This window comes from Pipistrellus kuhlii, unplaced genomic scaffold, assembly GCF_014108245.1.
Source record: "Pipistrellus kuhlii isolate mPipKuh1 unplaced genomic scaffold, mPipKuh1.p scaffold_m20_p_90, whole genome shotgun sequence".
In the NCBI taxonomy this organism is placed as follows: Eukaryota; Metazoa; Chordata; class Mammalia; order Chiroptera; family Vespertilionidae; genus Pipistrellus; species Pipistrellus kuhlii.
The window spans coordinates 864,518-888,570 of record NW_023425596.1 but is presented as its reverse complement, the minus strand read 5'-3'; the positions used below and the strand labels follow the sequence as shown (position 1 = coordinate 888,570).

The 24,053-nt window shown below is 50.4% G+C and overlaps 1 protein-coding gene across 1 annotated transcript; it reads right to left on the bottom strand.

Annotated features, from left to right (window-relative positions):
• Positions 1 to 639: 639 nt before the first annotated feature.
• Positions 640 to 22,163, bottom strand: LOC118713910 (cleft lip and palate transmembrane protein 1 homolog). Its single transcript, XM_036428713.2, has 5 exons — positions 22,024 to 22,163; positions 16,108 to 16,217; positions 5,274 to 5,397; positions 3,539 to 3,697; positions 640 to 840 (listed from the first exon to the last, which is right to left on the bottom strand). Exons 1-5 carry the CDS (start codon positions 22,093 to 22,095, stop codon positions 655 to 657), a joined length of 651 nt encoding a protein of 216 aa, XP_036284606.1. The 5' UTR covers positions 22,096 to 22,163; the 3' UTR covers positions 640 to 654.
• Positions 22,164 to 24,053: the final 1,890 nt, after the last annotated feature.

Genomic DNA, 24,053 nt, shown 5'->3' with positions numbered 1-24,053 from the left:
GAACAGGTCACCTGGGACACAGGCACCCTCCCACATGGCATCTCAACGGTGACACACGTGTGCAGTGCCCATTCACGCAGACTGGGCTGACAGATGCGGTTAGAGGTCACACTGAGTGAAACAAATTTCAAAGGACCTCCCGTCTCCCTGTGCTCATTAATCAACCCACTGTCCATGCACAGACTGTGCTTAAGTCTCTACTTCTACCAAGCCTGGCGCTACCCAGGAGCTGGCCCATCACCTCCCCTTCAGAAATGCCCTTGTGCACCTGTTCTTTCTTTCTCACTTAAAAAAAAAAGTATATATTTATTAAAAATATGTTTTTATTGATTTCAGAGAGACTGGGAGAGGGAGAGAGAAAAACATCAATGAGGAGAGATAATTATCGATGGGCTGTTTCCAGCACGCCCCCTACTGAGGATCGAGCCCACAACCCGGGCATGTGCCCTAACCTGGAATCGAACCATGACTTCCTGGTTCATAGGTCAATGCTCAACCACTGAACACAACAGCGAGACCCAGCTGCTCATTCTAAGCCCATGCTCTCACGTCTGCCTGAGGGGTGTCTACAGAGGCACAAAGGATGGGCCTCCAATCCCAGGCTCCCTGGCGCAGGGTTCCTGCCAGTCTTGTGGACCTGGGATTCGGGGTCCTTCACCGGCTTGGGGCACCCAGGCTGCCAGCTGCCTTGACTATGGACCGAGCTGCAGAGACTGACTTACTCCGAGACGTGTGGACTGTGGCGAGCCGGCGGTACAGGGCCTTCTGCCGGGGGTCTGGGTGGAAGCCGCTCTTGGTGAAGTAGACGTGGATGTAGATGGAGCCATTCTGCTGAACGCTCTGCAAGGCGGGGCAACAGAGAGAAGGAAAATGCCGAAGCCCCTCACGATATGCCCCCAGCAGATTCCCACCCCCCAGTTCTCCGGCCAGGCAAGCAGTGTGGCTAAATGGTTAAGAGCAAAACACTGGAGCCAGAGAGGCTCGGGTTCAAGTCCCGGTTCTAGCACTTCCCCGCGCTGAGCCTCTATGCCCACCGCAGGGTGCATGAGAGCTGAGGGCGCAGCAGTGCAGTTGGGATTATCCCAGAGCACCTAGCACGTCACTCAGGCACAAGTAGGAGCTCAACAAATGACCTTAATTCATTCAACAGTACAACCTGGGGTGGGGGGAGGAGGGGGAGCACCGGACCCTGCTCTGGGTACTCCACTGGTAACTGCCTAATCCACTGGGCTCACATTCCTGCCACTCACAGACCTGGCGCAGTGTCATCACACCCACTTTCCAGAGGAGCCCACGAGGGCTCACGCAGAGAGCTTACTAATGTGCAGTGAATGGATCTGAACCCGGTCTGTGGGCTTCTCTGAGGCTCTGCCCGTACCTTTCTTTTTCTTTTTTCTTTTTTTTTAATATATTTTATTGATTTTTTACAGAGAGGAAGGGAGAGAGAGAGAGCTAGAAACATCGATGAGAAACATCAACCAGCTGCCTCTTGCACACGCCCTACTGGGGATGTGCCCGCAACCCAGGTACATGCCCTTGACAGGAATCGAACCTGGGACCCTTCAGTCCGCAGGCCGACGCTCTATCCACTGAGCCAAACCGGTCTCGGCTGCCCGTACCTTTCTCCCAGCTCTCCAGGCGGGCATTATGCTCACTCCCACCACTTAGAGGGGAGAACGCTGAAAAGGGGTGGCCAACTGACGGCAGAGCTGGCCTCAGTTGGCCACAAGCACCCTCCTCTCTTCACTTTGAAGTCCACCCTGTGCTCAACCTGCTTCTTTGTTTTTTATACTGTTTAACATCTTGGAGAATGTAGCTAGCTGGGTAGACTGCCCCACAGGACTAATTCCACCTGCCCAGGGGCAGGCCTTTTATATGCAAACCAGCCAATCCCAAATCCACAGCCCCACCCACGCCCTCCTAAGCTGTTTCCCTACCCTGCCTAGTCTCTCCTGAGGAAACCCCGTAGAGACTCTGGCCTAGGCTTCACCTCTTGCTCCTTCTGCTCCTGCACAAACTCGGTGCTTCCCCATGTGGCCCTGTGTTACATGGGGACGCCTGCCTCGGAAACGTAATTAATTCTTCTTTCAATGGCACTGGCCTCTCCGTGTCATCACTTAGCGCCATAAATTAAAATCAGATGCAACTGAGATACCCTCCCACCTCAAATGGAAAGGAGGGCCAGATCCAAGTCCTTGGGGTGGCTTTTGCTGCCCGGCTTGCTGCCCCTCAGGGAGGGAGGGGACTGGATCCTGGCCAAGTGTCTGATGGAAGCCATCCCTCAGCACAGGTTAGCCTATCGGCCTCAGAAGGACTGTGTCCACACCCTGTGTCCAGCCACCCCCACAGACCAAGACAGAGACAGAGCAGACATGTCCCCTTCCCCCCAGGAGGCCAAGGAGACCTGCTGAAGAGAAATGAATGAGTGTGCAGTCCCAAGGAGATGTCGACGTCATTAATGCAGCGAATTCACTGATTGTTCAACATTCTGCACCAGCCCCGGGCTGAAGAGAGCTGGGGCACAGTGGTTACAAGATAGTGCCAGCCTTACCCTCATAGGCTCACAGACCAGGATGGGAGAGACCCGTGTCCAGGGAGTGACAATCCCCCGTGGGCAGGGCTTGGGTGGGAGAGCCGAGAGGGAGCCGCCAGAGCCTGAGTCAGGAAGGGTGTCTTAGGGGAGGCAGGATTTGAACACGGGGCTGCCAGTATCCAGAGCCAGAGAGCCTGAGTTCCAATATCTCATTAGCTCTGTGACCTTAGGTGGTCACTTAAGCTCTCTGTACCTCAATGTCCTCATCACTGGAGAGAAGAGTTCCCACTTTGTATGGTTACTGGGAGGTTTGCACTAGTTGGCCTACCTTGGTGCCCTGCACAGAGTAAGTGCTTGCCCAATGTTAGCTGTTATTTTTAAACTAGAGGCCCAGTGCACGTGTTTGTGCACTGTGTGTGTGGGTGGGCGGGGTGAGGGGTGTTCCTCGGCCTGCAGCCTGGGAGACCTCAGGGAGTCCATGCAGGGAGCGGGCATAACTCAGTCTGACATCCTCAGCGCTGCCACGCGGGAGCAGGCCTGCCAGCCCAGCTTCTGGCTGAGCAGCACTCCTGCTATGGGGCTCACTGACCACCAGGGGGCAGCTCCTGTGTTGAGCATCTGCTCCCTGGTGGTCAGTGCACATCAGAAAGACAGGTCGTGCAGCTGTTTGGTCGATTTGCAAATTATCCTTTTATTATATAGGACTGGGCTGCCTGACAAACTAGTGATGACTAGACACCCCCAAGGACAATTGCTAATCTTTCACCGATTAAAACCACAGAAATACGTGATCCTGGGCCAATTCCAACTCCATCCACATGGAGATGTGTGGAGGCCATGGCACAGAGACTTCAGGGACCTGAGTGTGGCCACGAAGACTGTGAACTGAGGGGCCAGCCAGGCTTGGAGCCTAACCTCCAGATCGCGGGACTGGGAGTTGGTTCAGGAAAGGCCCTTCCATGCACGGTGCGCAGCCTGGGGCCAGACCTCAGGCGCCGTCCCCACCTGTGGAATGTCGAGCTCAGCAAAGTGCTCGTAGCAGCCGTCTGAGTTCTCGCCGCTGGTCCAGTCGCCGTACACAAGGTCCTGCTGCTCCCAGAAGAGGGCTGACGTGACGTTGAAGTCTGTAAAGTGCTCGTGCTCTGAGATGTACACGTGCAGGTTCTGCGGGAGGAGAAGTGGGAGCTTAGGGTTCCTCGTTCAGAGCCTCTGAGGGTGACGGGTAAAGAGCAGATGAAGAACTGGGAGTGGTCAGCCCACTAATATGAATGACTTCGTTGGGTGAAGAAAAAGGGGAATCAGTGGAACGAAGAGTAACAACTACTGTAGTAGAATAAATTCTCTCTTTTCTCATACCCCACCACATCTGTCCCGGTCTGAGTCTGTGATGTCTATGAGCAAAAAAAAAAAATTTAAAGAATGGCCAGCTTCACCCGGCTGGCACAGCTGTGGCTGAGCGCTGACCTATGAACCAGGAGGTCAAGGTTCCATTCCCGGTCAGGGCACATGCCCAGGTTGCGAGCTCAATCCCCAGTGTGGGGTGTGCAGAAGGCAGCCAATTGATTGATATTTCTTCCTCTCTCTCCCTCTCCCTTCCTCTCTGAAATCAATAAAAATATATTTAAAAAAAGAGAGAATGGCCAGCCTAGCAATTAGAATTTGGGGTTAGAAAGGATCAAGACCTCCTTGAATTAATTACCTTCTCCTTTCGCAGCCTCTTATGGCCCTCCTAGTCAGAGCGCTGCAGGCTTGTGGATGAAGCATGGTCAAGATCTGCAGGAACATCAGCCACTACCGAGAACACAGGGACGCCATGCCTCCATGACTCCCTCTCTTCTCAAGTCCCCGTGGCTGACTTTGTCCAGAGCCTTGAAGGCCCACAGACCGAGCAGCTGAGCAGAGGTCACCCTGCTGACCAGAATTCTGGGAAACTGAAGACGTCGATGTGAGAGAGACACATCAACTGGCTGCCTCCCGCATGGCTCTGACCGGGGTCGGGGATCAAGCCTACAACTGAGGCACATGCCCTTGACCAGAATCAAACCCAGGACCCTTCAATCTGCAGGCTGACACTCTATCCACTGAGCCAAGCCGGCTAAGGCTTCCTTTGCAACTTTTTTTTTTAACTGTCTAAACATTTTATATATGTCTCCTTTTTCCCCCAATTGACCACCTCCCTCCTTGCAACTTTTAAAGCCTGAACATATTGAAACAAAATACATTAAGGACTCAGCTAAGATAGTTTTTAAACAATTGAGTGACTCATTGGATGTTCCTCTTCCCCAGAGATAGAACCCCCAAAAACCAAAAGAATTTACTTTTCCCGCCAAAACTGGTTTGGCTCGGTGGATAGAGTGTCCGTCTGTGGACTGAAGGGTCCCAGGTTTGATTCCAGGCAAGGGCATGTACATTGGTTGCGGGCACATCCCCAGTAGGGGGTGTTACAGGAGGCAGCTGGTCGATGTTTCTCTCTCACTGACGTTTCTAGCTCTCTATCCCTCTCCCTTCCTCTCTGTAGAAAATCAATAAAACATATTTAAAAAAAAAAAAAAAAGAAAGAATTTACTTTTCCCTTGCTAGTGTCACTTAAGTGACAGGTTTATGGACAGAACCAGACTTCCTCAGCTCTGGACCCATTCACAGCCCTGAGAGTAACCAGGAGCCAGGTCACTGCCATGCCACTCCCACACCCTCCCTGGCACGCTCATCTCCCTCGTCTGGCTTCCCAGCCGGCAGTTACCATTAAAGTGTCTTTGGGGAACAGGTTGCGGCTGGCGACGCGCGGGGCTCCTCCGGGGCCCACTTGGTCCTGAGGGGCCTGCCCTCGGCGGAACCAGCTGCTGATGGCCCAGATGATGAGGATCCTGAGGAGGGAAGCAGGGCAGCGATGAGTCCCGAGCCTTTTCTTTCCAACATGGGTCCACCTGACCTCCTTCTCTCTCGCACCTGCTGGGGCCTGACCTGGGGCTGGTGGCCAAGGATGAGAAGGCAGCCACAGGGCCGGTGAGAGACAGGATGCCCTCAAAGGCCATGTCTGGGGAGAGACCCAGATGCCACTGTCTGCTAGCGTGGAGGGCCTGGCACTGCCCTGGTCTCCACGCAGACCCCCTCACCAAGTCCTCCAGAAGCTCCTGGTGACCACAGAGCACAGGGGCTTGGACCCCTGAAACCTCAGACCTAAAAACACCTCAGGTCCCAGGCCACCGGAATCCCAAAGTGAGACAACCCAAAAAACCTGTGCTAGCCCAGTGTTTACAAGCACAGAACCTTAGAAAGCAACATAAGCAACATTCCAGAAACCTCACCTGAAAACTGGAGAGGCAGATAGTAAGTAATAAGTTAGTTCTGATTTTATTGGTGTTGTTAATCCTCAACAGAGGATATTTTTTTCCATTTCTTTTTAGAGAGAGTGGAAGGGAGGGATGAAGGAGGAGACAGAGAAAAATATGATATGAGAGAGACACATCGACTGGTTGCCTCCTGCATGTGCGGTCTGACACTCTTGCCAGGGCAGTCCTGATTTTTAGTAGCAATGGTCTAGGTCAGTGATCGGCAAACTCATTAGTCAACAGAGCCAAATATCAACAGTACTATTGAAATTTCTTTTGAGAGCCACATTTTTTTTTAAAATATATTTTATTGATTCTGTACAGAGAGGAAGGGAGAGAGACAGAGAGTCAGAAACATCGATGAGGGAGAGTCATCGATCAGCTGCCTCCTGCACACCCCCCACTGGGGATATGCTCACAACCAAGGTACATGCCCCTGACCGGAATCGAACCCGGGACCCTTCAGTCCCCAAGCCGACGCTCTATCCACTGAGCCAAACCGGCCTCGGCAAGAGAGCCAAATTTTTTAAACTTACAACTTCTACTAAGGTCAGTTCTTCAAAATAGACTCACCCAGGCCATGGTATTTTGTGGAAGAGCCACACTCAAGGGGCAAAGAGCTGCATGTGGCTTGCGAGCCACAGTTTGCTGACCATGGATCTAGGTTATTCAGACCAACTCTCCTATTGGAAACAACTTGGAAAAGCTTGAATACACAGCCCTAGCCAGTTTGGCTCAGTGGATAAAGCATCAGCCTTCAAACTGAAAGGTCCCAGGTTTGAATCCGGTCAAGGGTGCATGCTTGGGTTGTGGACTTGATCCCAAGTGGGGGACTTGCAGGTGGCAGCCAATCCATGATTCTCTCTCGTCATGGATATTTCTATCTGTCTCCCTCTTCCTTCCTCTCAATAAAAATGTATTTGAGAAAGAGAGAGAGAGAGACAGAGAGAGAGAGAGAGAGAGAAACCAAGATAGTGTCATAGGTAAACACCTGAACTGCTGCCTCACACAACTTCAAAACAACTAAAAGACAAAAAGGACATCATCCAGAACCATAGGAAGGCTGGCTGAGTGAAAATTCTATAACCAGAAGGAAAGAGAAAAGCACACTGAGACTCAGAGAAGATGCAAAAGTAAAGGCAGAGGTACGGAGGCGTGCACGCAGAGAGAGCCGGCAACTGAGTACACAGCTGGCTTTTTCAATCGGGAGGGAGACACAGCTCCCGACTGCTCGGAACTCCAGTTCTGGGTGAGAATCTGGGGACCCAGACTCATACGGGGAGAAACTGGACTGTCGGGCAGCGGGCGGAGCTTGGGGCGGCTTTCTCTCAGAGGTGCTTACAGCCATTACCAAGGGACACTGAGACCCCAGGGGCCTCTTAGGGCAGGGCTGACAAGGAAGCCATTGCTGTTTGCTCCGCCCTGAGACTCTGCCCCATCCAAGCTGTGCGCAGAGGCTTTTGCATATGAATGTCCTGGCCCTGTGCAATCTAAACTTACCTGTCAAACTGCAGCTGAGTCAGAGACCCAGAACATCTAAAAGAAGGCCCAAGGCCCCACAGCAGCTTGCATTGCTTCACAGCCGGGCCTCATCTGGGAACCTCCAAAACCCAAACAAAAAAGAGGAATCTGCAGATCTCTCCATAGCTCCTGCTGGGTGGCCTCAGGCAGAGGCTAAGTTAGCACCTCCTTGGAGCCAGTGTTCCCAGGGGTCAGAGTAGGACCATCCAGATTACAACTCCTCAGATCCATAAGGGACACACTCAGGAGGCACCAAAGCCCCAATGAAGCAAGTCTTGCCTCATAAGGGTGTCTCTAGCACAGAAGTTCTCCTTCTTAGACACAGCTGATCCTCACAGACAATTGGCCTGGAGGTCAATTACTCCCAGTGACACCAACAACAAACAAAGCTTAACTACAAAGGGGTGCACAAGAGTGTCACCTCAGGTAACTGGAGAGGCTGAGCCACTGGGCCCTATGGGACACCTAGCACACAAAGCCATCAACTTAGGGGAGCAGCCAAAATGCAGACACAGGTCACACATGAAAGAAATGGAGGAAAGCAAATGACTGGATATAGAGTTCAAAACCACGGTTATAAGGTATTTCAAGAATTTTCTAGAAAAGGCCGATAAATTTAGTGAGACCCTTGAGGATGTGAAAAAGGACCAACTAGAAATTAAGCACACACTGACTGAAATTAAAAATAATATACAGTGATCCAACAGCAGACTAGAAGATCATAAGAATCAAGTCAAAGATTTGATTTGAAGCAAAACACACCCAACTGGAAAAGCAAAAAGCAAAAAGAATCCGAAAATATGAAGATAGTGTAAGGAGCCTCTGGGACAACTTCAGTGTACCAACATCAGAATTATGGGGGTGCCAGAAGAAAGAGAGCAAGATACTGAAAACCTATTTGAAGAAATAATGACAGAAAAACTGCCCCAACCTGGTGAAAGAAATAGACTTACAAGTCTTGGAAGCACACAGAACCCCAAACAAGAGGAATCTAAAGAGGACCACACCAAGACACATCATAATTAAAGTGCCAAGGGCAAAAGTCAAAGAGAGAATATTAAAAGCAGCAAGAGCAAAACAGTTAGTTACCTACAAGGGAGTACCCATACAATTGTCAGCTGATTTCTCAACAGAAACTACGCAGGTCAGATAGGAGTGGCAAGAAATATTCAAAGTGATGAATAGCAAGAACCTACAACTAAGATTACTTTACCCAGCAAAGCTATCATTCAGAATTGAAGATCAGATAAAGAGCTTCACAGATAAGAAAAAGCTAAAGGAGTTCATCACCACCAAACCAGTATTATATGAAATGCTGAAAGGTATTCTTTAAGAAGAGAAAGAAGAAGAAAAAGGTGAAGATAAAAATAATGAACAAGAGCCAAAACTGGTTTGGCTCAGTGGATAGAACATCAGCCTGCGGACTGAGGGGTTTCAGGTTAGATTCCGTTCAAGGGCATGTGCCTTGGTTGTGGGCACATCCCCAGTGGGAGATGTGCAGGAGGCAGGTGATGGATGTTTCTCTCTCATCGATGTTTCTGACACTCTCTCTCTCTCTCCCTTTCTCTTTGTAAAAAAATTAATAAAATATATATTTTAAAAAATTATGAACAATAAATACATTATCAATCAACAAGTGAATTTAAAAATTAAGTGAATAAAAAATCTGATGAACAGAATGAATTGGTGAATATAATAGAATCAGGGGCATAGAAAGGTAGTGGACTGACAATCCTTGGGGGAAAAGAGGTGTGGGGAGTGTAGGAAGAGACTGGACAAAAATCATACACCTACGGATGAAGACAGTGGGAGGAGTAAGGGCAGAGGGTGGGATGGGAACCCCATCCAGGTGGAGGGGAGCCACGGGGGGGGGGGGGGGAGGAATTATTATTATTATAATAATCTGAATAAAGATTTATTGAAATGGGGGGTAAAAAAAAGGATGACTACACAGCCCTAGCTGGTTTGGATAGAGCACTGGCGTGCAGACTAAAGAGTCCCAGGATTGATTCTGGTCAGGGCATGTGTAGGAGGCAACCAATCGATGTGTCTCTCTCACATTGATATTTCATTTTTCTTTTCTTTTTTTCTTTTTCATTTCCAAGGAACTTTATTGGTAAAACAGGTCACAGCACTCAGCCTCGGCTGGTCCTGCCAACACAAGCTACAAATGCTTGCCTGGCAGCTGAGGGGCGCTCTGCAGTAGCATGTTTGAGAAATGAGTAAAAATCCATATAAAACAAATAGTTTCCATAGGAACACGTAAGTGTGACCCCGTCGCCTAGGCTTTCCACCTTGTTCCATCTAACATTGATATTTCTTTTGTCTCTCTCTTTTTCTCTCCCCCTTTCTCTAAAAATCAATGGGAAATATCCTCAGGTGAGCATCAATATGAATCAGTGTGTGAAAGGATTATGTCAATACAGTAATGATGATGACAGTTATCTTAGGTGACTTTTACTTTTTTCTTTATGCTTTTCTTTTTGAATTTTTTTTCTGATGTGCTAGGGTACTTTTCCCAGCCTTACAAAGGGTTCAGCATTCTGGAGAAAGGGGCTGCACATAGATGATTAAGAAGGAGTCCAGCCGAAGCCGGTTTGGCTCAGTGGTAGAGCGTCAGTCTGCGGACTGAAAGGTCCCAGGTTCGACTCCAGTCAAGGGCATGTACATTGGTTGCGGGCACATCCCCGATAGGGGGTGTGCAAGAGGCAGCTGGCCAATATTTCTCTCTCATGTTTCTAGCTCTCTATCTCTCTCTCTTCCTCTCTGTTAAAAATCAATAAAATATATTTAAAAAAAAAAAAAAAAAAAAAAGGAGCCGGGACCGGTTTGGCTCAATGGACAGAGCGTCGGCTTGGGTACTGAAAGGTCCCGGGTTTGATTCCGGTCAAGGGCATGTACCTTGGTTGCGGTCATATCCCCAGTGGAGGGTGTGCAAGAGGCAGCTGATCAATGACTCTCTCTCATCGATGTTTCTAGCTCTCTGTCTCTCTCCCTTCCTCTCTGTACAGAATCAATAAAATATTAAAAAAAAAAAAAAAAAAAAAAGAGTCCAAAGACGAAAGATAATTTTGAAAGGCATTGGGGGTCAGAGGAACTTCAGCTAAAGGGAGCTAAAGACTCTACCTTGTCTAAGGACTCTATGGTATTTATTAAACACAATTTGTTCCAAGGCAAGGTGGAAATATACACTTCAATGGGTAAGGTTTCAAAGGGTAGAATACAGAAACATTATCAGTCTGGGGAATAGCCTACAGCTGTTCAGGTGTTTGGAAAACAGGAGGCAATAAAATGCCCTGAGCTGTCTGACAGCAAACTATTATCCTATTCAGGTTTGGGGGAAGTGCCGTTTAGCCGCCATTCCCAACAGGTAGACTACATTTGACTCAACCCTGTGGAGCACCCCAAGCTTCACCAACCTTTTGGTGAAACTCTTGTAGTTATTACATTCTGGAATTGGTTCCCAGCACGAATGAACAAAATAAAAGCCTCAAAACAAAAGTACACCAGTTTGATAAGTTGTTTCCCAATATCATCTTCCCCTTCTTCCTTAGTAAGCAAACTAAATTTTAGCAGGACCCCTTGGCCACCCAGAAAAGAGACAATTCCAGCTGGGTAAAGATACAAGGTAAAATTCTGGTCAATAAAATGAAAAAACAATGTGTTATGTTGAGTTTTTGGAAAGTGTTCTTAATGAGAAGGAACATCCCTCCTTGATTTCATTCCCCCTCTTCTGCCCCCGGAATATGGATGTGGTGACTGGATCTCCAGCAGCTGTCTTTGCCCCTGTCTTAGGAACAGGGGCAAAACCTAGCAACAGTGGATCAAAAAATGGAGGAGTCTGGGTCGCAGTAGACTGCAAAATTCTGGTCTGCTTAGTCCACACTAGTATGCGAGTGAGAAATAAATATCTATTGTATTAATTCAGGTCTCTCAGATATAGCAGCTGTGTAATTATTAACTGAGACAAGTACTTATTAATTACAGGTATAAAAACCTATGTAGCAACCTAGTTGGTGTGGCTCAGTGGTTAAGCATCAACTTATGAGCACTTAATGAGCAGGAGTTGCAATTCCATTCCTGGTTGGGACATGTGCCCAGGCTGTGGGCTCCATTCCCAGTAGTGGGTGTGCAGGAGGCAGCCGATCAAATATTTTCTCTCATCACTGATGTTTCTATCTCTCTCTCCCTTCCTCTCTGAAATCAATAAAAAAAATATATACATTTTTTTAAAAAAAGCAAAAGCTACATAGCAGAGGGGTTACATGCTCAGCCTCTAAGCTTCAGTACCTGGATCTGAAGCCCAGCTCTGCCACTTACTATGTGACCTCGAACGAGATTCTTCACCTCTCTAGGCCTCTGCTTCCTCCACTATTAAAATGGGGCTAACACCGCCTACCTTGTAGAGTTGTTTATAAGCATTAAATACACTGATACATACATATGCAATGACATTCGGAATGAAGACAGGTACATACTCAGTAAGTACAAGTGTTAGCTATTATTGTTATTATTTTCCTCATAGGAAAAAGCCATACAATAAACTTTGGGATGGAAAAACACTACAAGGGAATTGTGATGTGGGTAGGGTGCCTCTCTGCTGAGCCCCAAACCACACCAAGGGGCAGGATCAGGCTCGGGCACGTTTCTCTGCCTGTAGAAGCCAATGGAGCCCTGGGGCCTGGGGTCTCAGGAGCTATGGCCCATCTGAGCCGCCTGCTGCCTCCCCAAGAAGCCCCAGATGCACATGGCTGGGGAAGGCAAGGTCTAGCACCGACACTCTCCGGGGACTCCTCTGCCCGAGAGGCTGCCATTTGAGTGCATACACCCAGGAGAATGTGGAGCAGGGACGCCCCTGGCTTAATGTGTGGCCTGTGGGGGGAGTCCCGGCCCCTCCGGTCTTCTGTGTCCCCTGTAAATGAGGGAGACCAGACCAGACCTTTCTAGGATTCCAGATCTCTGCGTCCTGAGGAACATAAAAACATGTGTGTACTCGTGCACCCACAGTTTTGGGGCCCACTCAGAGGCCTTGTGGACATTGTCCTCCACCCCAGCATCCCAGGCCACGAAGCCCCCCAGAGCATCCCAGGCCCACAGGGGACCACCTTTCAGAGTAAGCAAATAAAAGAGCCTTTAAATCTCTCCCACCCTAAATAGACATTCCTTCCAGAGGCTCAGAAAAAAACTTATTCGATTTATGAAGACACAGTGAGAACTCTCCTTCCCATCCCATTCATTTATCCACCCAGCTCCCAGCTCCAGGTAGGCACTGGTGTCATTTGGGGATGTGCTAAGAACCCTGGAGACTACCCTCAGAAAAGGCCATTTCAATGCAATGCGCTGGAAGTTTCAGGGAGCCACAGCCCCCTTAAAACAAAGCCTGATCCCATTTTAAAACTCCAGGAGAGACTCTGAACTGATGTTCGAGGCTGCCTGGTTCTAAGAAAGGAAATTAGCCTGCACCGTGGCTGGATGAGAAATGCCTATCTAAAGGGAGTTCCTTTATGTGCCGATGTGGAAAGATTTCTAAGATACATTGCTAATGAAAAAAATCAAGGTGCAGAACTGTACAAAATAGGCTGCCTCATGTACAAATGAAGGGAAAGATAAAAATAAGCTCTATTCATAGCTGCTTAAAGCATGAAAGAAACTAACTGATACAGAAGAAAATGCCAAGTCCTTGTTGGACTTGGGGGGAGGAGAGGAACAGGGGGGAGGAGGGACAGGGCTCCACAGTTGGAGAAGGGTGGGGTGCAGGTCAGGAAAGACGGGTGAGTGTCCTGGCAGCAGAGTGAAGTTTCTCTCCTGAGCAGCTTCTCTGTCCTGTGTGACCCTCTCAGAGGCAGGTCTGCCCCCACCAGCAGGTGATCTGGGACTGCATCGCGGCTTGTGGACTACCTTTTCAACTGTTTCTCTTTCTATGTTCTAAGGCACCTGTGTCAAACACAAGGCCCGCGGGCCAAATCCGTCCCGCCAGGCCTTGCAATGTGGCCCGCACCGCGCTGTCATCACTGCACTCCGCTGCGTTTCCATCACAATGACAGTTTATGACTGTTCAGTAAACCATTCGGCCCGCGATTTAGGCTGGATCTTAGATTTTGGCCCCTTCTCTGATTGAGTTCGACACCCCTATTCTAAGGTTTTATAAACAGTAAACAAAAGCAATCATGCCCAGGTTTGAGCATGTGCCAGCTCCTATGCCCCCAGCTGATATGGGTTTTCATGGAATTCTTTTCTTTTTCAGACATTTTTGTTGATTTTTAGAGAGAAGGGGAGGGGGAGAAACGTAAATGTGAGCGCAGAACATAGGTCAAAGCAGAACAGCAATCTGCTGCCTCCTGCATGACCCTTACCAAGGATGGAGCGCCCAAGCCGGGCATGAGCCCTGACCCGGAATCAGACCGGCAACCGTGCAGCGCACAGGATGATGCCCAAGGGAGCCCCAGGCGAGGGATCTCTTGGGAGCCGCCAGGAGTCCTCTCTGAGGTAGAAACTCGGGCATCAGAGGGGCGACCACCTGACCAGGTCACACAGCTCAGAGGTTGGGTGGGGGCTCTTAGACACAGTCTACGCTACCTGCCCTCCTCCCCAAATTTCAGTAGCTGATCTACTTTGGACAAGCAGGCTGCTGCCAATCTTCTCTATTTTGAATAACTCTGTCTGTGAGAATCCTTCTATAATCTCATTTAAGGCCAATTGCAGGTATGCGTTAATAGGAGGACCACCAATATGTTACGCTTCTTTATCACCTTTTTCTTTATGCTCTTCTGTGTTGTTCGAATTGTTTAATTTTGTACAATAAGCACGTATTAGTTACAGTTTTTTTCTTTGGGGAACGGGGGGGGGGGGGGGGGGGCAGATGACATGGAAGTAATGAGATGCTGCTCCCCCTGAACCACTATTCCATTCTTCCTCAGAAACAGAACTCAGTTTCCCAAAATAAAGACCACCCCTTGCATCTGGTCACAGCCAGGTGGGAATGTTCTAGCCAAGAGGATGACTGCTTCAAACAATTACATCCTGTGGCCCCTTATAGCCAATAAGGGGGAGAACTGGCTGCCTGACTGTGTGGCCTCGTTTCTTGACCATTTTGCTAAAATACCTCTCCACCCAAAACCGGTTTGGCTCAGTGGATAAAGCATTGGCCTGTGGACTGAAAGGTCCCAGGTTCGATTCCGGTGAAGGACAGGTACCTTGGTTTTGGGCACATCCCCAGTTGGGGATGTGCAGGAGGCAGCTGATCGATGACTCTCTCTCATCGATGTTTCTAACTCTCTATCCCTCTCCCTTCCTCTCTGTAAAAAATCAATAAAATATATTTTTGAAAAATAAAATACCTCTCCAGAAAAAGAAATGCCCATTCTGCAGATCCACCCAGTATCTCTCCAGGCCTCAGAGGTGGGGCTTGGAGAAGGCATATGAATCCACATGTAAATGGATCACCAGCAACCAGTCGCAAAAAGATGGACCGGTATGACTCCACTTAAATGAGGTCCTAAGAGCAGTCAAATTCAGAGATGGAAAGGAGAAAGGTGGATGCCAAGGGAAATGAGGAGTTAGTATTTAAGGGGGACAGAGTTTCAGTTTGGGAAGAGGGAAAAGTTGTGGAGGTGAATGGTAGTGATGGTTGAACAACAATGTCAATGTAATTAATGCCACTGAACGTTACATTTAGAAATAGTTAAAGTGGTAAGTTACATGTAATGTGTATGTTGTGTCTGAATTGCATCCCCATATCATATGTCAAGTCATAACCCTCAGTACCTCAGTGACTGTATCTGCAGATAGGGCTAAGAGAGGCCACAGGGTGAGCCCCAATCCAATAGGACTGGTGTCCTTATAAGAAGAGATTTAAAAAAGAATAAGAAAAACAGAAATGCAAAAAAGCAGAGGAGATGAGGACACAGGCACCCACGGAGGAAGGGCCACGTGAAGGTGCCCCAAGGCAGGCGTCTACAAGCCAAGAAGAGACTCTCAGGAGACACCAGACAGGCCCTGGATCTCGGACTTCTGGCCTCCAGAGATGTGAGAAGTTAATTTCTGTTGTGTAAGTCACCCTATTAGTGCTATTTGTTAGAGCAGCCCTAGAATATTAATAATGTGGTATAGTTTACCACATTATTAAGAAGAAAAATACAGCTCCCACCAATATAGAAAATATACAAGGCAGGCAGTGTCATCCTCGAGGATTCTTTCCTTTCTTTTTTTTTCTTTTTTTTAAATATATATATATATTTTTTTTTTATTGATTTTTTTACAGAGAGGAGGAGCGAGGGATAGAGAGCTAGAAACGTCGATGAGAGAGAAACATCGACCAGCTGCCTCTTGCACACCCCCTACTGGGGATGTGCCCACAACCAAAGTACATGCCCTTGACCAGAATCGAACCTGGGACCTTTCAGTCCGCAGACCGATGCTTTATCCACTGAGCCAAACCGGTTTTGGCGGATTCTTTCCTTTCATTTGCACTATTTTCCACGAACAAAAGCACACCATGGCCGGCCGGTGCAGCTCAGTGCTTGAGCATGGACCCGTGTACCAGGAGGCAGCCGGCTCGATTGTTGGGTCCCGGGCTTGATCCCGATGAGAGGCATGCAGCAGGCAGCCAATGGATATTGATGTTTCTCTCTCATCGATGTTTCAATCTCCCTCTCCCTTCCTCCTTCTATCTAAAAACAATAAAAACATACTAAAAGATAAAAAGGCAAACTGGCATGTGCTTACCTGAACAGGACGCCTTTGAGGACCTGCCAGGCGTTGGCTGCTGGCTGGGGTGGGTTCTGGGGCTGGGTCTCCGTTGGCGGGTCCCCCCCGATGCTGCCATTGCTGGTCACCTGCAGGAGACGGAGACCAGGATAAGGAGGGAGAAAGCAACCTGCATGGGGATGAACACAGAGGGGGCACCTGGTCCAGGGGTCAGGGAGAGCTTCCTGGAAGAGGGACATCAGCGCCGAGATCTAAAATACAAGTGGCCAGTGCAGAGGAGACAATGAGGGAAGCATCAGGCACAGAAACAAAGGTGGTGAGAGACAGTCTGACTCTGAGGACTGTCCACTGCTCCCTGGGGCCGGGGCAGGTATGGGTTAACAGGATAACCACCAATGTTACACTTCATATTGTGTAAGGTGACTGTGAGGAACAATGCAGAAGGGGTCACATGGTCGATGCACCCATGGGTTTATCTGAATAGTTCCTTCGGTCTCCCCTGTGGCTGGCCCTGTACAGGGCCCATCCCTTCAGGAGCTCCTGAAACAGCAGGAGACAGAAAAGCACAACCAGAGCATGAAGAACAGTGCACACACCCTGCGGGCCGGAACCTCGAGCACCTCATGCAGGCGAACGGAGGCCTGGGCAGGCTAAGCCACTTGTCTGTCCCAGGAAGGACAGCAGCAGGATGAGGGAGGGTAGGCAGGCCAGCGAGTCAAGCAGGGCTTCCCACAGGAACCTTCCCTCGGAAAGAGCAGCTCAGAAGCAGACCCTTTCATGTCAAAATGGAGACACTTCCCAGCCCTGTCCTGGAACCTGCCACCTTCCCAGTCCTGCCTCTTCGTTCCTCCGAGCTCCGTCCCCTCACCCCTCAAGAGGCCGGACCGGGACTGCCATGGGCACCAGCAGGCGGAAGCATCACCCAGCCCCGGGCGGGCAGAGCAGGGGCTCAACAAATCCCTGTGGAATCAACAAATGCTCCCTGCAGGGCTTGCCCCCAGCACCAGGCCACCCAAATCCACCCCCTCCAGGGGCCCCCAATGCCCAGCCCCCACCCCCGCCCTCCCCCCCTCCACACACTGCCCCAAGCCCACTCCTCTGCAATGTCTTCTTCTCTCAGCCTCGAAAGCCCTGGAGAGCAGGGACAGAGGCCCCTGGCCAGATGGGCTGCCCGGGAGCTGAGGCCAGTGTTTGCTAAAGGTGCCGTTTGTCACTCCCTGTCACTTCAGCAAGTGCTTTTCCCCGTCGTCTCCCAAAGTGAGACAGCACCGAGGTGAGAGGCGGCTGGACAGACGCAGGCTGCAGGCCTTATCCCGTCATTCCTGGCGGTGAGATCTTAGACCATCCCTTCCCATCTCCGACCCTTCCCATCTCCGACCCAAGGGCCAGATTGTGAAAATGCAGGTGTACTCTGTTCGGAAAAGACTTCCTTCCTGTGTTGGAAAAAGATTTCCTGAGCGCTCACTGTGTGCCAAGCCCTGTGCTGGGTGGAGGGCCCGGTGGTGGCCACACAGCTCTGGCCCTGCTCTCCCAGAGCTCAGGATCTAGACGGAAGCACACCTACAGAACAGTGAATGGGATAATTAAAAACAGTAAACAGCGCCGAAACCCGTTTGGCTCAGTGGATAGAGCGTCGGTTTGCGGACTGAAAGGTCCCAGGTTCGATTCCGGTCAAGGGCGTTGCGGGCACATCCCCAGTGGGGGGTGTGCAAGAGGTAGCTGGTCAAAGTTTCTCTCTCATCGATGTTTCTAGCTCTTTATCCCTCTCTCTTCCTCTCTGTAAAAAATCAACAAAATATTTTTTTAAAATGGTAAACAGGAAAAGTGCCCTGGAGGAAATAAGCAGAAGAAAAAGAAACCCCTTAGGTTAGGGGGTCAGGGGGGCCTCCCCAGGAGCGGTCTCTGACATCTGGGTGAAGGTGTGCTGGGCAGAGGGAGAGGTTCGGGGGGGGGGGGGGGGGGGAACACCAGGAAGGACTCCTAGCCGGTCTGAGCTGATTCTGGGTCAAGAATCAGAAGCCGAGGCCAGGCCAGGATGTGACCCCACATATGGCTGGCACCCAGGCCTGTCCTCCCATCCGCAATAGTGGGCAAGCTGGCTGGACATCTTCCCGTGGAAATGCAAATGAAAACCGCAGTGAGACGTCCAGCATCAAACAGAGGGCCAGCCACCAGCAGGTGAGGGTGTGGAGACACTGCTGGTGGGAAAAGGACGCTGCTGCTTGGAAAAACAAGGGTGCTGCTTAAAAAGGGAAATGTGTACCTGCCAAGCAAACCAGCGACCCCGCTCCTGGGTCCTACCCAAGAGAAATGAGAACGTACGCCCACGAGAAAGCTTATAGGCAAATGTCCACAGCGGCATTATTCACAATAGCTAGAAATTACCCAAACGCCCTTCCATGAGTGAAGAAACGTGTGTATTTGTACATGGAATAGTACTCAGCAACAAAAAGGAATGCTGTAGGGCAGAGGGTGACTGGGAAAGGAACATGTTCTGAGGAGACAGGGTTCTCAGACTGGACTGTGGTGATGCTTGTACCTCACAACTGCACAAATGTCCTAAAAGCCACCGAAGTCTATACTGACCGCAGGTGAACGGTACGGTATCTAAATTACACCTCAGTAAAAGGTAACTCTTGTCCCAGCCACTGTGGCTCATTTGATTGGAGCATATTCCCCTACACCAAAAGGCGGGTAGGTTCGATTCCCGGTTAAGGCACATACCCAGATACCCAGATTGTGGGCTCAGCTCTCTCTCTCTCTCTCTCTTTACCTTTCTCTCCAAAAAGCAATAAAAATAAATTAAAAAATGAGGTATCTGCTGAAACTGGTTTAGCTCAGTGGATAGAGCGTCAGCCTGCGAACTAAAAGGTCCCGGGTTCGATTCCGGTCAAGGGCATGTGCCTTGGTTGCAGGCGCATCCCCACAGGGGGTGTGCAGGAGGCAGCTGATCGATGACTCCTCTCATTGATGTTTCTAATTCTCTATCCCTCTCTCTTCCTCTCTGTAAAAAAAAAAAAAAAAAAAAAATGAGGTAACTCTCAGTGGCTTCCACTTCCCTCAGAGTGAAGGCAAAGTCCTCACCTTGGTCCCCAAGGGCCTGATCTGGCTCTCTCCCTGCCTCTGCTCTCACCTATTGTATCTCCCCTCACTCACCAGCTCCAGCCACACCAGGCACCTCCCACCTCAGGGCCTTTGCACCTGCTGTTTCCTTCACCTGAAAGGCTTTCCCCCCATGGAGCTATCTGCCTCCCTTCTTCAAGTCTGTTCAAAGGTCACCTTCTAGCGAGGCCTTCCCAAGCTACCCTGTTTAAATTACAACCCTTCTACCCACCCTCACAGCTTTCTTTTTGTCCATGACACTTACTGCATCTGATCCACTATACATTTTCCTATTTATCTTAGGACAGCCCCATCTGCTCTCCCACCCCCACCCGAAGCCCTCAAATAGAACATGAGCTCCGAGAGGCCAGGGCCTCTGCTTTGCTCGCAGCTGTATCTCCAGCATTAGCATGGATCAGAGCCTGTGCGGGGACAAAATACACATGAACCGGAGGGATGAATGCTGCGTCTGTGGGTCCTGTGTCTCAGCCCTCGGCTGATGGAGCAGCGGGCTGGCTGGAGCATGGGACTGCCAAGGCCTGTCTAGACCCCTCAGGCCAGGAGAAGGCGGTGGTGGCTGCGGACACAGCATGGTTCCTCCTCTTGGACCCACATGTCCATTCTCACACACTATCTCCAGGAACTCGCACCAAGGGGCCCAGGAAGCAGATAAAACATGAGGCTGGGCCAGAGGCGGAACACCTGGACCCACCATGGGACTGCCACCTCAGCTTAGCCTCCGCCTCAGGATCCATTCATCCCGCAGACACTGCGCACCTGGCCCGGGCCAGGTCCCCAGCTGGGCGGCGTGGAGGTCACAGTTCTGCGCTCCTGCAGCTCCTGCCAGCGGAGGAGACAGATGGACGGGGTGGGCAGTGCTTGGGACAGGGGAGCCCAGGGGGTCCTGGCCCAGTCTGGGAGGGTCAGAGAGGGCTGCCTATGGGAGAGAGCATCTGAGAGGCACAGGACTGTAAGGACCAACCGGGTAAGGAGGGCAGAAGCCTATGCACAGGCTATGAGGAAGGGACAGCAAGGCACACTCCTGAAATAAAAGAGCTCAAATGGGCAGATGCTCCTCTCATCCAGTGTTCTCCAGCAGGGGCAATCTTGTGTATGTCTCCCCCCGCCAGTTAGCAATGCCTGCAGACGTTTTTGGTTGTCACAACCGGGCAGTGGTGTACACGCTACTGATATCTAGTGTGTAGAGGCTAAAGATGCTGCACAATATCCTCATGCACACAGGACAGTGAAGAATTATCCAACACAAAATGTCAGTAGGTGCTGAGGTTGAGACATCCTTAGTCTGAAGGAAGTCAGATCGTGCAGCGCCTTGTTCTGCTAAAGAACTTGTACTTTGTCCTGAAAGCAAAGGAATGCCTCAAGAGATTTAAGCAGCGGTAGAACAAGAGAAGACGAGGGTGTGTGGGGGTCTGTGGACACTCCCAGCAATCAGGGCACCCTGAGCTCTAGTCTCTCCCATCATGCCCTCCACACACACACACACCCCCACCTCCATCCCTACGAACCCAATAATCTACAGAAACTCCAAGGGAGAAAGACCTTTCAGCAAGACTGAGAAGCCCCTGAAGATGGGGACTGAGTCTTCCTTCCAGTGCTAAGGCAGCAACTTTTCCTGAGGGCCCCCCGCCCTGTCCCCCCTGTTCCCAGGGGCCAGGGCCTGGTTGAAGATGCCAAACAAGGTGTGTCTTGCTCTATCACACAAATCTCATCCTGGTGTTCCAGGTGATATTATTTGCCTCTCTGCTTGGCTCCCTCAGTCCCTGGCATAGACTTTTGTCATTGCCCTAGTCATCCAGTATCATAATTCTTCACATGTCAGTCTTCTCTCCTGCTCCACTGACGGCAGGGACACGTGTGTGGCCATCTTTGTGGCCCAGCACATGGCTGGCCCTCCTATCTAACCCTTCCATTTACCACTGGAGAAATAAGGCCCAAAGAGAGAGGAACTAGCACAAGGTCACAGAGAAACTCGGCTTCACTCTCCCCGCCCAACCTGAGCTCCTCTCCCCTGTGCTGCTCCCACTCAGTGACATGACAGCCGGGTGGGTGGGTCCGACAGCACCTTGCTGTCATTCCCTAAACGCCTGAAGGGTGGGTGCCTGAACTAGCTAGTATGTTCCGCAGCCTCCGTTTGTTTAGTTGTGGCGGCGAGGGTCAGAAACCACCAGCACCTGGGCTAATTCCTCCATAGGGTCAGTTTATGATCAAAGCACACCCATTCCAGTCCTGACCACGCTGGGTTAGCAGCGTCTACTAACTGCTATGTGGGATGAATCCCAACCCAACCTGGGTGGCATTCTGCAAGCGCCTCACTCTCGCTGTTCCTTGGATTCCCATCTGTAAAATGGGTCCGTCAGTCTCCACAGCCTGTGCCCTTACGATGAATACCTGGCTTCCCCCAGAGATACAAAACTCCCAGTCCATCAATCACTGTCCACAAGTCAGGCACTGCAAGAGAGACCCTGAATGCCAGACCACCCCGGGAACGGACGTGGAGCCTGGAATCAGGAGTCGAGAACCGAGAGAGCCCGGTACAAGGCTGCGTCCCTCCAAGCCACGGTTTCCAGCTCAAGCAATGAGCTTGGTGGCCGCTCAGCGCGAGCATGCAGGGGTCCCGACGCGCAACAGGGCCCTGCTCCCCGCACTGTCCGGCCTCCCGGGGCCACCCGGCCCCGCCTGGGCCCGGTGTTCAAGGTCCCTCTGGGCAAGGATCCCCCGATGCACGGGGTTCCACGAAAAGGGGCAGGACACGCCCCATGGGAGGCCCCCCGAGTGGAGAGGAACCCCTCAGGCCCCTCTCGGCCTCCGTACCTGACCGGAGCTGCCTCCTCCGGCCGCCACCACGGCGCTGCCGGCCCCGTCCGTCTCCTGCGCCGCCGCCATCTTCCCGCTCCGGGTCCCCGCCCCCGCCGCCAGCCCCGCCCCGTCCCCGACCGCAGCAGCGCGATCGCGCGAGATTTCACGTTTTGCCCCGACCTACCGGCCACCGTACCGGGCAAGAGCGCCTCAGCCACGCCTCTCGCGAGAGGTGTTTTCGGCTATGAAGGAAGCAGTCCGGCTGAAGCTTAGCCCATTGGTTTTCACCTGGACACGCTGCCTGCTCCGAACTGCCAGGACATTCTCAGCTCATTATGTGCTATCCACAGGCTCCATTACTTCTGCCTTCTCCGATAAACCAGCCTCTCCCAGTGATGTGAGCTTTCTAGGCCGTCCCGCCCGCTTCACGCAGCCGAGTCTTCTAGTTTATTCCGTTCCGTGTTTTTTGAGCTTTCCCGGCCACCGGAACGCTTCAAAACATTTTGCTTGAGCCACGCCCTTTCTGCATGAAAGGAACTTCCTGGGCACCGTATCCAGATTCAGAGTGGGATTTCCTACCAATATCCTCCCGCTCTCACTTCTTTTCCTAACATCCTTTCTCCTCTGCAAATCCCCTTGATGTTATGTTTTTCCTGTGCATTCAGAGTACTATTTCAGGGTTCTCACGGCCACCACGCCTCCAAATTGGGTCCTGTCAGCCCCTTCCCTAAGTTTCAGGCCGCCACTTTGGCGCGCATGCGTGTTCTCCATGGTCTGGGGACTAGGCTTCCAGGGCTGTATGAGCTGCATATTTTTTTTTAGCTGTGCATGTATCTTTCTACACTTGTTCAGAGACTCCTTGCTTGGGAGAGTTTTATGAAAGCCCGCCCAGAGGACAGAAGATTATCAGCGGCTGTTAAACCTTCACCAATGAATTGGGTGGAGGTTTGACCTGGGCTTACATTCTGGTTGTACTACTGATCTGCTCAGTGGTTGGCAAACTCATTAGCCAACAGCCAAATATCAACAGTACAACGATTGAAATTTCTTTTTTAAAAAGAAAACATTTTATTAAAAGAAAATATAAAAGTAAAAATCCCAGAAATAAACAAAAAATAAAAATAAAATAAACATTTTATTGATTTTTCACAGAGAGGAAGAGAGAGGGATAGAGTTAGAAACATCGATGAGAGAGAAACATTCATCAGCTGCCTCTTGCACACACCCCCACTGGGGATGCGCCCGCAACCAAGATACTTGCCTTTGACCGGAATCGAACCCGGGATCTTTCAGTCTGCAGGCTGACATTATCCACTGAGCCATGCCGGTTTCGGCTGAAATTTCTTTTGAGAGCCAATTTTAAACTTAAACTAATTCTAACACCACTTCTTCAAGATAGACGCCCAGGCCTTGGTATTTTGTGGAAGAGCCACACACAAGGGGCCAAAGAGCCGTGTGTGGCTCACGAGCTGCGGCTTGCAGACCACTGGGCTAAATGATCCCGAACAAGTGACATATCTCTTTAAGCCTTCGTTTCCTCCTCGTATAAACTAGGCATTATAACCCTAGCCGGTTTGGCTCCGTGCATAGAGTGTCGACCTACAGGCTGAAGGGTCTCCCGTTCGATCCGGCCAAGGTCACTTATCTCGGTTGCAGGCTCCTCCCCAGCCTGGCCTTGGTCAGGGAGCTTGCTGGAGGCAACCAATCTATGTTTCTGTCTTTCCCTCTCTCCACTCTTTCTAAAAAGTCCATGGAAAAAATATCCTCAGGTGAGGATTAAAAATAATAATAAATAAAAATGTTTAAAAATAAATAAACAAACTAGGCATTATACCAGCACCAGCTATTCTTCCTCCCCTTTTGCCCCATAGGGCTTTCAAGAAGACCCAGTGAGATCTCCAATGTGGAACCCCTGGTCCCTGCCTTACGTTTAGAAAGTGATCAACATCATGTGCTGCCACTGCGAACCTTACACATTACTGGGAGATTCTAATTGTTTTACTATCTTCTTCCTACACTTTCCTATAGCTCTCAGCTCAGTAATA